The sequence below is a fragment of the Trifolium pratense genome, linkage group LG2, assembly GCF_020283565.1.
Source record: "Trifolium pratense cultivar HEN17-A07 linkage group LG2, ARS_RC_1.1, whole genome shotgun sequence".
NCBI lineage: Eukaryota > Viridiplantae > Streptophyta > Magnoliopsida > Fabales > Fabaceae > Trifolium > Trifolium pratense.
Genome location: NC_060060.1, coordinates 66,423,318 through 66,437,275, shown reverse-complemented (window position 1 = coordinate 66,437,275; position 13,958 = coordinate 66,423,318). Strand labels below are relative to the sequence as shown.

Genomic DNA, 13,958 nt, shown 5'->3' with positions numbered 1-13,958 from the left:
ATTCGCAAAATTTAAATAGATAACTGTGTTTTTTTTTAAGTAAAAAAAAAAATCACTGTTTTTGCATCACTATTGGTATTTTTGAAATTAAGAGGGTGCGGAAAGAAACACTGATTCAATTTTAGGGTTTAGCTGCTGCTGCTGCTGCTGCTTCTTCTTCTTCTTCTTCTACTTCCGATTTGCGATTCATTCCATTTCCACAGTTAGCAAAATAAAATGGCGTGGCGCTCCGGATCTCTGGCGAGATCGATATTCTCCGCCGCAAGAACAATACCAAGTCGTTCATCTGTTCAACATTCTTCTGCGTCTTCCATTCGTTCTCATCTTCTTCACCCTCGCCGCCCCCTTCTTACTGTTCCTAGGTAACAAAATTTCTTCAAGGTTTATTGCAATTCTTCAATTTCAATTTTCATTTATCAATTTTAATTTTGAAGGACATTGGGAATTCTCGCTTGCACACAGTCGTTGATGCCGTTGCATAATGCCGATGCCGCCGCTCGTCTCACTTCTCACATTTCTGTTGAATTGCGCGCTTGTTGCGAATTGTCTCAGGGTAATTTTTTTACTTCATTGTTACTTCTTAGACGTATTTGGATAAACAACTTAATTAAGTGTTTATAGTATGAACATTTAGCACTTATAATATTATAAGTGCTTATGTATAATACTAAGGCCCTGTTTGAGCTTATCTACCTGTATAACCACGTTTAGGGAAACTTTGGAATACACCATTGCCATAGGAAACATGCTTAAGCTGTTTCTAGCTCTTTTTTTTTAACTATATATGCATATAAGAGAAATAATTTTTGTAGTGGCTTTTTGTTACTTCTTAGACACGTTTGGATAAACAAGTTAATTAAGTGTTTATAATACGAACATTTAGCATATATAATTGCGTATTATGTATAAGATTAAGGTCCTGTTTGGATGGGCTCATTTGAGCTTATCTATTAGTATAAGCACTTCTGAGATGGTTTAGGAAAACTTCTGAAGACACCATTACCATACGAAACATCCGTAAGCTGTTTCTAGGTTTTTTTTTTGTTTTGTTAATAAGCTCTTCATGATAAGATGTGAAAATAGTTTATACCTATACAATTTAACTTTCTATTATCTTTTGTCAAAGAAATAACTTATACCTAAGTGCTTATCATGATAAGCGTTCATGCTATAAGCTGCAAATTAAGTTGTTTATCCAAATAGGGATGCTTATTCAAAAGATAAAATAAAGTCAATTGATTTTCATATAAGCTATTAAATAGAAGATAAAATAAAATCAAACGATTTTCATGTAAGATATAAACTAATTTCATAAGCTACACGGAAGAGCTTATGGAATATGAATGTTTCATAAGCTGATTCTAATTCCATAAGCTCTCTGAAACGGTCTTATAAGTGTCCATGTCGACGATATATGTACGCTATGTAATTTTGTTTCTTCTTTCTTTTATTTATGTATGGTATCCTATGTATAATATTTCTCTCAATATATATCATCAGAAACTGAAACCAATTTGCGCAGTTTATTTGTCTATTCTTTCTACAACTAGGGGACATTTAGCTCATTTTAGCTGATATATTTTATTGGGGAAATTACACCCACCTCCTCTGAGGTCTATTAAAATAACACTGATACCCCCCTCTAGTTTTAAACCTTACACTAATCTCCCTCAAGTTTTTATCAAATACACTAACACCTCCCTTATCAACTAACACCGTTAAGTTTCTGTTAACTTTTTTTTTTCTTTCTTTTTTTATTAGTTCAAGTTCTATTTTTTACTATAGAGCCTGTTAAAAGAAACAAGGAAACACACTAATTCCTACATTAAAACAATATGTAAGCACTGACAGACAAGGTACCACACACAATCGCAAAACTAAACATCCTCCAAAAACACTACAACAACTACTAACCAATGATGACACAAAATGGAAACAAATGATGTGGCTCAACTTGGAAACAAAATAGATTAATCTTCACCTTGTTCTTATTTTTATCTCCAGATTAAAACAAAATGCTAATATAAAAGAGGGCAATCGATCCATTCTTGCTTAGGGTTCTCTAAGACGACTTCATCACCCTTTCATCTCTTGTCCCACTAATCTCTTGTTGTCTCCAAATTCACTCTCTTTTTATTACAACCCGTTGATATGCGAAAACAATATAGAGCCAATTTACTTCATCACCCTCTTATTTTTGTTACCAATTCGTTGATGTGTAAAAACAATTCGTTGATATGTGAAAAGTGTAAACAATACAGTGCCAATTTGTTGATATCGAAAAACAATATAGATCCAATTCATTGATATGTGGGTCCGATATAGAAAGGAGGTTAGTGTTCCTACTCCTTCAACAACAGAGAAACCCTAAAATTATAAATCAAATACAACTAACGAATGTTGAACTTAAAAAAAAAAAGTTAACGGAGAATTAACGGTGTTAGTAGAGAATGGAGGTATTTCTGTATTTGATAAAAACTTAAGGAAGGTTAGGGTAAGTTTTAAAACTAGAGGGGTGTCTGTCAGTGTCATTTTAATAGACCTCAAGGGAGATGAGTGCAATTTTAAATATATCTTTACTTTATTAAATTGCTACAACAATTTCACTGTGTATGTTTTTTTATGTGTTTAACAGGTACTTGAATAGATTTTTCATTTATTCAGCACGGATTGTGCTTACATGTATGGTTGGATCTAAAAATGATGGCTAATGCTGTGAAGCAAGAAGCTTGTTGGCTCAGATCTTTAATTTAATTGATCTCTATTATCAAAACTGTTGTCGTCTAGGTAAAATTGAGAAGTAATTTTTTGTATTTTATGGTTTTAGTCAAAATTAAATAAGTATATCATTATCAATCTATTCTTCTATAAAGATTTAGGAAACTTTTCAAGCTAATTGAAGGACATCAACTTTGTTTTGCTCTGTATTATCAGATAATAATAATAATAATAATAATAATGTGGTCCGAGACTAAGGTTACATTGAAATTAATTGAATGTATATTGATTGGTAGTTGGTAGTGTCTCATAATCATATGAGCAGTTGCAATCAGAGTTCATTTATAGTTTTTGGTTGTCATATGTGTAGAAGTCCATTCAATGTTTACCAAACCATATTGGCATATTCTTTTGACAATGATCATGACTCAATTAGATAATTAGATTATGGTATCTCCACAATTTTTTAAAGAGAAATCAGTTTTATTTTTTAACCACTAGACTCAATTTAACGCTCTTCGTGAGACTCGGAGGCCTCTTGTCTAACCCGAGGTTTTGACTTTTGTGGAGTGGTTTCAGGCTTTCAGTGGCCACTACTAGTATGGTTGAAGTTAACAATCGGTGGCTTCATAGTCGTTTGCATCACTAAGAAGCCACTAATAGTCAACTCCTTTAAATCTGAAGGTGATTGGTTTGGGCAGAGGATTAGATATTTTGGACTATGAAACTAAGAACCCAACCCAACTGATGTGGATTTTAAATTTATTATTAATATTGTAGAAAAACCTGCAAGTATACTTAATACTCCATAATTCTTTTAGGCCTAGATCAATTTTTTTTTGCACAATTTCTAAATTGATAACGTGATAATTTGTCATTGACTATTTTCAATTTGAGACCCACAGATTAGAGCGTTTCAATAATTCAATATTTGATTTCTAGGATCCATCTTGGCACTAGTTTAAAGGTCCCATTATTCTTTATCCCATTTTATATTTAAGATTTAATACATTTTAAAAAATATAAAATTCTTTGCAATGCATATAATAGAGGAAGATAAAAACTGCTTTGGTTTACAAGGTAAATTTTAATATATTTGTCTTCTTTTTTTTTTGACTAAATATATATATTTGTCTTTTGAAGAAAAAAGAAATATATTTTAAATAAAAAATGTATTAGTTTTACTCTTTTTTTTTTTACCTCTTATTTTTTAATTCGCTTTAGACATCTAAACTAGAACTGGCTGTGCTGTTTAGAAAAAATAGAAATTTTGATAAAATGAAGGCAAATTTTTTTTGAGCAAAAAATGAAGGCAAATTGTAAGTAACTATTTTGAAGTTTTTACTGTGTACCAATTCTATTTGTGGGTGGTAGATGTTTCCAAGACAAATAGATTTAACAAGTTGTTCGAGTAATAACGTAGTCCATACGAGTGAATCCTCACGGCTACAATAAGCTTCATTTCCATTTTATAAACCTCTCTTTTTAGTGGAAAGAAAGAAAGAAAAAAGAAAAAAAGCTACTCTGTTTTTTTTCACGTCTGAAAGGTATCAAACGTACGACAAATTAAATTGTTTTTTTTTTTTCTTGAAATAAGAAAAAGGAATTTCTACATATTAAGAAAAGCAAAACATAATAAATTAAAATATGATTTTTTGTATTTTTCTTAAAATAAGTTTCATGAAAAACAAAATTTTATTGGTTGTTAATTATGAGGAAAAAAAGACAAATTGAATGCAATTTTATTTAATTTTATGAAAATAAACAAAATTAAAATTTAAAAATAATAAAAGTTAATTTTTTTTTTTTACTTACCATTTTTTTTGTCTAGTTGTCTACTAACTATAATTTTACATTGTAAGGTGAATAAGTGAGAGTATCAGAATTTAAATCTTAGAGCCCGTATATTATGTGCAATATTTCTGCCAATTGAGATATACTCACATAGACTTTTTACTTACCATTTAAGATAAAGAAAAATGGCACCTGACACTCTAGTTAAGTGATGATTTCTCTCCCGACCCCCCGCATTTTTTTTCTACCCCCTGAATTTTCGTTTTTGCCCTTGGGGGTACCGCGGTTTATACGAACCGAATTTTTTTGTCATGCTAAAAAAATTTCGGTTTATATAAACCAAAATATTTTGTTCCAAATTTTTTTTTCCAGATTTCCTGCATAAATTCTGCATGAGACCCTCAACTTCCACAATTTATTTGAAATACTAAACGATGTCCGATTTTAGTAAACAAACACTCGTTGAAAAACTTAGGGTGTCAAGAATACAAATATAATTTTTGTTTTGAGGGTTAACTATCCAATTGGTTCAGTTTGACCAAATAATGGGTACTGGTACAGAAACAGAGCAAAAAATTTCTCAAACTTTCAGGTAGATTTTCTCATACTATACTTAATGAAATTTAACAATTCCGGCATCAATCTTGTAGTAAATTTTGTCTTATTTACACTAGATTAAAAATCATTAGCATACGACTTATATTCAGAGAGATATGTTAAATTTACCACAGGTAGCTCTACACAAATTTTCACATAAATTTTTCTTCGTTTTGGGGGGTATATGTTATTTCAGTTTATATAAACCGAATTTTTTTTCCATGTTTAAAAACTTCGGTTCGTAAAAACTGAAGTTTGTTGGCAAAAAATTTTCAAACTGCAAGGGGCAAAATGAGATTTTTGGGAGTATAAAAGAAAGGCGGGGGTTGGGAGAGAAATGATCTAGTTAAGTTTAACAACATTTTTTGTTGGTGCAAACCTGATCAATGTGGGCTAATTTAGGCTTTTAGGCATTTCACGCTAACTTGGGGCTATACCCTCTTGTATCTATAAATCTATAAATACCTTTGAAATCTCCATCATCCGCTGAATTAGATAGTACTCCATACTTTTTGTTATGCAGATTGAACGTTGGGTTAGTTATGAATGTTATCTTGTCAATATTTGATGCATTAGAGTGTTATGGGTTAGTATGTGCAACTCTAGCAAACTCGGGTTTTGATCGGTAGCTAAATGAGCCGAATGTTCAAAAGGTTTTCTCTACCTCAAGTTGGTTTAGTGCAAACCAATTTCGTTAGAAGTCATATGCTCATGTTATATGCCTACTTTAATAATATAAGTCGAGCCCTTGGAGTTGTTGAGGCAAAATGCAAAATCCCAATTTGATGTTTTAAAGATAACAAACATCTTAATTATATTTTAAATGTAATTCTGATCTCATTGTTATCTAACAAGTGCTCTTGAGTGTTTTAATTAGTCAGGAACAATTAAGCTTCTAATCTCAATGATATTCATTATGTTTTGGCAAAAAGAGAAGCTTCAGGATCAGTCTGAGAATGATCTCTGGTTTAAGTGCAACATTCTCCTCATGAACAAGAATAAATGCAAAAGCACTTATTTCATTAAGTCAACCATATACAAGACAAAGAAGCACTTTATCTTGGTTTTAACTCACAAGATCACAACAGTTCATGAACATTTAAGGCAAGGAATAAGTTGGAAATAAAGTGACTTTCCTCTTTGGACAAAGTTAATGATCAAGCATGTGCAACATGATAATTTCTCAAGGCATCATCTAATCAGGTGTATCAAGGGTGTTTGGACAAGAATTACATAGACCAATAAGGATGAGACAACACACACTCAACTCATAGTTGTCATGTACCTTCAATGTCAATATTTAATGAACATTCTCCAAGAAATTAATTCTTAATCAAGAAAAGGAAGTACATGGAAAGGACAAGTGAATAGTTATGCAAGGACATCACAGCTGCATTCCCTTCACACTACAGCTGGCCACAGTTCTGCATCATTCTCCATTTGAAGATCAAGTGCAAAATTCGCCCAGATTGGAGAACGATCTCAGAATGATGCTGAGAATGACTGTCCTTTGCTTTTGAAGTTGCAAGCTCATCTACAGCTGGCCAAAACGTGCCTAAATGGTCTATAACGGATATACTTGGTGAGGAAGCAATGAACAACTATCTACAGCCCATTGCAAGCTGTCATTTTGGCCCTTTAAAGTGAAAATATGAAGAAAAGCAGGGAGAACGTTCTGAGAAAGATCAGTTTGAGCTTATCCACTCAACAATTCAGCATGAGCTGTCTATTTTGAATCAACTAGCCGTTGGAGAACTTCCTTTGGGACCAAGGAACTGAAGACTCAAGGTTCAACTATAAAAGGAAGGCTTTGGCAACATTGAAGAGCAAGAGTTTAAGCTACAACAATCAATCTACTTGTCTTTGTGATACAAGTTTTCAAGCTCTTCTTTGAAGATCTCTTTCACTCCATATATTGTAATATCATACTAGGATCAGTATCCATTTTGAGTGAACAAAGAGAGATTTTATTGTAACTAGCTTTTCAACTTAGTTTGAGTGAAAAAGCTTTAAGATCCAAACCATTATCAAAATTGTAAAGATTGGCTCAAGTCAATACGTAACTATTGATTGAGTGACACCTCATAAAGTCTAGGAAAGACTTAGGTAGATCAAGCAAGTGAAGCTTGGAAGATTGTGATCTTGGATTAGATCAAAGAAGAAGTGTATCTTGAGATCGGTAGAATCTCTTAGTGGATAATCTCACAGGAGCGTGGGGACTGGAGTAGCCCATACTATTAAGGGGTGAACCAGGATAAAATTATTGTGTCTCTTCTCTCCTTTAAACTCATATTAATTTTATGCAAACACTAACACACACAAATCACTTATTGTTTTTGTTTGCAGCTCAGAGATCGTTCTAAGATCATTCTCCTAACTTACATTATTTATTCTGAGATCATTCTAACGTATGTTTTGATATCTAATTTTTAAAAGGACAATTTTTAAAGGTTCACAATTCAAACCCCCCTTTCTTGTGAAAAACTTTGCTACTTCAATTGGCATCAGAGCTCTGCCTCTAAGGTTGAGCATCTAACAAGTGCTAGAGGAAAAGATTCAGGAAGGAAGTAATGAATAAAAGCGCAAAGTTTATATCAGAAGGAGGATCTTCACATAGGCCACCACTATTTGAAGGAGATGACTACTACTATTGGAAAGACAAGATGGAACTATTTCTTAGATCACAAGATACGCACATGTGGACAGTAATTGAAGTTGGTGACTATAATCCATTAGTAAAAGACTCTACTACTCCAAAGACAAAAGATGAAATGACAACTCAAGAAGCAGATAGGGTACTTCTAAATACTAAAGCTCAATTATTTATTAAAAGTGCTTTGTGTAGGGAAGAATATGACAGGATCATGGAATGCAAAACGGCCAAAGAAATGTGGACAACACTCCAAACTCACCATGAAGGAACAAGTCGTGTCAAGGAAACAAGAATTGACATTGGTGTTAGAAAATTTGAGCTATTTGAAATGAAGGAAGATGAATCAATTGATCAGATGTATGGGAGATTCACAATTATCATAAATGAACTTAACTCATTAGGGAAGAAATTCTCTATACATGAAAGAGTGAGAAAAGTGCTTAGATGTTTACCAAAGAGTTGGAGACACATAGTAACAGCAATCACAGAGTCAAAAGATCTCACTGAGGTTAAATTAGAAGATCTCATTGGATCTTTAAAAGCTCATGAGTCCATTCTCCAGGAAGACAAACCTATGAAAAACAAGATGATTGCATTAGATTCACAGACTAAAGAACGTTCTAAGAACAAAGAAGCAGTGGAGGAAGACAACAAGTTTCTTCAAGAAGATGATGAAGAAGAGTTAGCATTTTTATCCAGAAGGATACAAAAGCTAATGATGAGAAGAAATCAGATTAAGAAGAACTTTCCACCAAGAAGAAATGGATCTAAACCAGAAGTAGATATCAGCAAAATACAATGCTATGGATGCAACCAATTTGGACACTACAAGAATGAATGTCCTAAACAAAAGAACTCTCCTTACAAATCCATGATGGCAACCTGGGATGAGTTAGATGAAGTACAAGAAGCAGAAGAAGAACAAGAAGCTAATGTATGTCTCATGACAAATGCAAACATTGAAGAGGTAACTCTAGATCCTTGTTCATCTTGTCAAAAAACTGAACATCTCTTTGATAATCTTTTATATGACTCTCAAATTCTAAATTCTAAAAATGGTCAACTTAGAGATGAAGTCACTAAGTTAACTAAAGAAAGAGATGAATATAAATCTGATAATGATATAATGAAACAGATAATCAAAAATATGCAACTTGCACATGATGGACTTTCTAAGCAAATTAAAGAACTTAGAGACAATAATAAAATGAAAGAATGTTCTATGATTCAAAAAGAGAATATCACTTTAAAACAAAAAGTGTCTAAACTTGAAAAAGATTTAACAAAGTTTGTCAGCACCACAGAAACTTTTGAAAATATATTGGGATCACAAGGTAATTCATATAATAGAACTGGATTGGGATACAAACCTTTTCAAAATAAGAAACTAATTGAAAATGTTTTTGTTCCTCATAAAGAAAAAAGATTTCAAAAATATAAATGCTCATTCTGTCACAAGGATGGACATCTTGAACCATTTTGTTTTAAAAAGAAATCTCTTTATAGATCAGAACATTCTCAGAACAATCTAAAAAGAAATTTCTATTCAAAACCTCCTTATAAGAGATCATCTTATCAATATAAGAAGATGCCTTATAAGAGTACTAACCTTCAAGGACCCAAAAAATTATGGGTACCTAAGAATTTATTAAATTCAAATACAGGAATGTCATCTAGCAATGAAGAAAAAGCCTTGGTACTTGGACAGTGGTTGCTCAAGACATATGACAGGAGATAGACAAAGCTTTCTTTCATTTGACAAGAAGGAAGGAGGAACAGTTACCTTTGGAAACAATGAAAAAGCAAGTATAAAAGGTAAAGGTACTATTGGTAAGAATAATTCTGCAAAAATTGAAAATGTTCACTATGTAGAAGGACTTAAACATAACTTAATTAGCATTAGTCAATTATGTGACAATGGTCTTGAAGTTATTTTTAGATCTCATACTTGTGAAATAAAACAATCTGACAAAACTCTTTTCTATGGATCAAGAATAAAGAATGTATATGTCATATACTTAGATGAACTGCCTACTGAATCCTGCTTTGTTTCTCTTGAAAAAGGCAAATGGATTTGGCATAAAAGGGCTGGACATATAAGTATGAAGACTATGTCAAAACTCTCTAAACTTGATCTAGTTAGAGGCTTACCTGATATTAGTTTTGACCTAGATAAAGTGTGTGAATCTTGTGCAAAGGGTAAACAAGTTAAAAGTAGTTTTAAACCAAAAGATTTTGTTTCAACAAAAAGACCTCTTGAACTACTTCACATAGATTTATTTGGACATGTCAAAACTACTAGTCTTGGTGGCAAAAATTATGGTTTTGTCATAGTTGATGACTTTTCAAGGTTCACTTGGGTGTTATTTTTAAAACATAAAGATGAATCTTTTGAAGCTTTTAAAACATTCTGTTTACAAGTTCAAAATGAGAAAGGTACCAATATTGTCTCTATAAGAAGTGATCATGGAGGAGAATTTGAAAACTCTCACTTTGAATCATTCCTAAACAATAATGGTATATCTCATAATTTTTCTTGTCCAAGAACTCCTCAACAAAATGGAGTTGTTGAAAGGAAAAATAGAACTTTACAAGAGATGGCAAGAACTATGATAAATGAATCAAATGTTGAAAAATATTTTTGGGCTGAAGCCATCAATACTTCTTGCTACATCTTGAACAGGGTTACCATAAGAAAAATTTTGAATAAGACACCCTATGAACTTTGGAAAGGAATTAAACCAAATATTTCCTACTTTCATATTTTTGGATGTTATTGTTACATTTTGAATATCAGAGACAACTTAGGTAAGTTTGATTCCAAATCAGATAAGGGAATATTCTTAGGTTACTCTCTAACCTCAAAAGCTTATAGAATATACAATTTGAAAACACAAGCTCTAGAAGAAAGCATGCATGTCAAGTTTGATGAATATGAAGATATATCATATACCAACACCTTTAATGATGAAGAAGAAGTAAGGAATGAACAAAGTAATGATGAGAATCAAGAACCTACAGCTCAAGGACCTCCAAAGACTTGGAGAACCGTTGGTTATCATCCACCAGAACAAATTATAGGAAATACTGAAGATGGTGTAAGAACTAGAAGGGCTTTACTGAACAAGGAGAATAATCTGGCAATGATCTCTCAGATAGAACCAAGATCAATAAATGAAGCTATCACTGATGAATCTTGGACTGAAGCCATGAAAGAAGAACTCCTGCAATTTGAAAAGAATGAGGTTTGGAATCTAGTACCACTTCCACAAAATCACTCAATCATTGGAACAAGGTGGGTCTTCAGAAACAAACTTGATGAAAATGGTAAGGTAATAAGAAATAAAGCAAGACTTGTAGCTCAAGGATATAATCAACAAGAAGGTATTGATTATGATGAAACTTTTGCTCCAGTAGCTAGATTAGAAGCCATTAGAATTTTACTTGCATATGCCTCACACAAATGTTTTAAACTTTTTCAAATGGATGTGAAAAGTGCTTTTTTAAATGGTTTTTTAAATGAAGAAGTTTATGTACATCAACCTCCTGGGTTTATTGATCAACAAAAACCTAATCATGTTTTTAAATTAACCAAAGCTCTTTATGGACTAAAACAAGCTCCAAGAGCTTGGTATGAAAGATTAAGCTCATTTTTACTTGAAAATGGTTTTTCTAGAGGAAAAATTGACACTACACTTTTTAGAAAAATTGATAAACATGATTTACTTATTGTACAAGTATATGTTGATGATATTATATTTGGTGCTACTAATGAAAAGTTATGTGAAGAATTTTCTGAACTTATGCAAAGTGAATTTGAGATGAGCATGATGGGAGAACTTAGTTTCTTTCTTGGCTTACAAGTCAAGCAACATGAAAATGGAATTTTCATCAGTCAAGAAAAATATATAAAGGATCTTCTCAAGAAATACAAGATGAATGAGGCCAAGATAATGTCAACACCAATGCATCCATCAACAAGCTTGGACAAAGATGAAAAAGGAAAAGATGTATCTGAAAAGGAATATAGGGGAATGATTGGATCACTCCTATATTTAACTGCAAGTAGACCAGACATTGTCTTCTCAGTAGGTCTATGTGCTAGATTTCAAACATCACCAAAGGAATCTCACCTAACTGCAGTAAAAAGGATCTTCAGATATCTAGTTGGTACACCAGATGTTGGTCTTTGGTACCAAAATAAATCACATTTTGAGTTAAAAGCATTTTGTGATGCTGATTATGCTGGTGACAAAGTTGAGAGAAAAAGCACCAGTGGAGCATGTCAATTTCTTGGAGAAGCTCTTGTAAGTTGGTGTTGCAGAAAACAAAACACCATAGCACTTTCAACAACTGAAGCAGAGTATGTATCTGCAGCAACTTGTTGTTCTCAGGTAATATGGATCAAGAATCAACTTGAAGACTTCTCATTAAGGTACACAAAAATCAAAATCTTATGTGATAACACTAGTGCTATTAATTTATCAAAAAACCCCATTCAGCATTCTAGATCAAAACATATTGAAATCAAACATCACTTTATTCGTGATCATGTCAACAAAAATGATGTTGAATTAGTTTTTATTGATACTGAAAATCAGTTAGCTGATATTTTTACTAAGCCATTAGTTGAGGAACGTTTCAATTTTATCAAAGAAAAATTGAAAATCATCAAAAATCCAAACAAAGTGTGAAAAATTAAATTTTCAAACGATCTGAGAACGTTCTCAAATCTGGGCATAAGGAAATATTTGAATTCTTTTTCAAACGGTCTCTTCCTTGGTTTTAGCCTTCTTTAATTAATGATAAGCATTAAAGAAGATATGTTTACCTTCTCCTCATTGGCTTAACACGATTGATCTCTCTCTCTCTCTCTCTCCTTTTTCTTTTCTAAAATCAAGTACAACCAACTATTCATCTCTTCAATCAAGTACACCTAGTCTACTAACACTCTTCCTCCTTCCCAAGCTTCCACCTCTTTTTATACTCACCTAAACTCATCATTTCATCACATCATCTTCATCAAATTATTTCTTCTTTGTTTCTTCTAAAAATGGCACGAACAAAAAATCCAGGAAGAAGAGCTCCATTTCCACCATTACCCTCATCCTCATCAAACTCTTCATCCTCATCAGATACCTCTGATTCCTCAAACCCTCAAACCTTTGATCAATCAAATTTTTATGATCCAAATGAACCCTTAGATCTTCAACCTCTTTCTCAAATTTTCCCACCGAAATTAATTGAACCTCCTGCACAATCAATTAATGAACCTCCTGCTGAACCAACTGATGTACCTTCTGAGAACGATCCCTCAGAAGAAGAAACCATTCAACTTACCCAGAAACCTAACCCTAAAATTGATGGTACCACCACTCCTAAACCTACCATTGTTGTACCAAGTCAAGCTGAAACTCCACCAATCATTTTCAAATCTAAGAAAGCCAAATCCTATGATTCTTCAAAAATCAGAAGATCATCTCGTATTATGTCTGGAATTGGTACAGGAAAGAAACCTGTTGTTGACAACACTGTTCACACCATTCATGATTCAGATTCTGACAAAACCATCTCAGATTCAGAACTTGAAAAAATTATACTTGAACCTCTCACCTCATCAAAATCAGTTCCAGCAAAACACTCACCTGTTTCTGTCAAGAAAGTTTCTGCTACTGCTGTCAAAGCTCCTAAGAAAAAGAGCTTACCTAAAAGGAAAAGACCTCAAGAAGAGCTGCTTGAAGTTCCACTCATTCATCCTGAAGAAGAAGCTAAGTTTGATCAGTTTTGGAAAATCAAACCTGTTGCTTCTGGAAGAGTTTATGATTTTGAAGAAATTGCTAAGGGAGGAGTAGACTTGCTCAAGTTTGTGGAACCACAAGGATGGACAAAATTTTTCCAGATGAAAGATACCATCATGCCTCTGCTAGTACAAGCATTCTACTTCAATGCCAAGATACATCCTGACAAAGATTTGATCATCTCCAACATCAAGGGAGTCGAAATCCATGTTACAGCAGACTCAATTAGTAAGCTACTTGAAGTGAAGAGAAATGGAGAAACCTTGTATGGAAAAGACTGGTATGCTGCTCAGAACATAAGCAAAGATGATCTAATTGTTGAGATGTTCACTGCTGAAGGAGCTTACAAGGAGCAACCACCATCATCTATGCTGAAGAAGGAATTCAAAATCTTCCAC

General features: G+C 32.9%; 1 protein-coding gene across 1 annotated transcript; it reads left to right on the top strand.

Annotated features, from left to right (window-relative positions):
• Positions 1-101: 101 nt before the first annotated feature.
• Positions 102-2,856, top strand: LOC123906367 (protein NONRESPONDING TO OXYLIPINS 2, mitochondrial-like). Its single transcript, XM_045956276.1, has 3 exons — positions 102-362; positions 435-553; positions 2,636-2,856. Exons 1-3 carry the CDS (start codon positions 217-219, stop codon positions 2,641-2,643), a joined length of 273 nt encoding a protein of 90 aa, XP_045812232.1. The 5' UTR covers positions 102-216; the 3' UTR covers positions 2,644-2,856.
• The last annotated feature ends 11,102 nt before the right edge of the window (positions 2,857-13,958 follow it).

Excerpts from the sequence above, each read along its gene's own strand:
- LOC123906367 (XM_045956276.1), top strand. The coding sequence starts at position 217 with ATGGCGTGGCGCTCCGGATCTCTGGCGAGATCGATATTCTCCGCCGCA. Across the intron at positions 363-434 it reads CCCCTTCTTACTGTTCCTAG|GACATTGGGAATTCTCGCTT; the intron begins GTAACAAAATTT and ends TTAATTTTGAAG.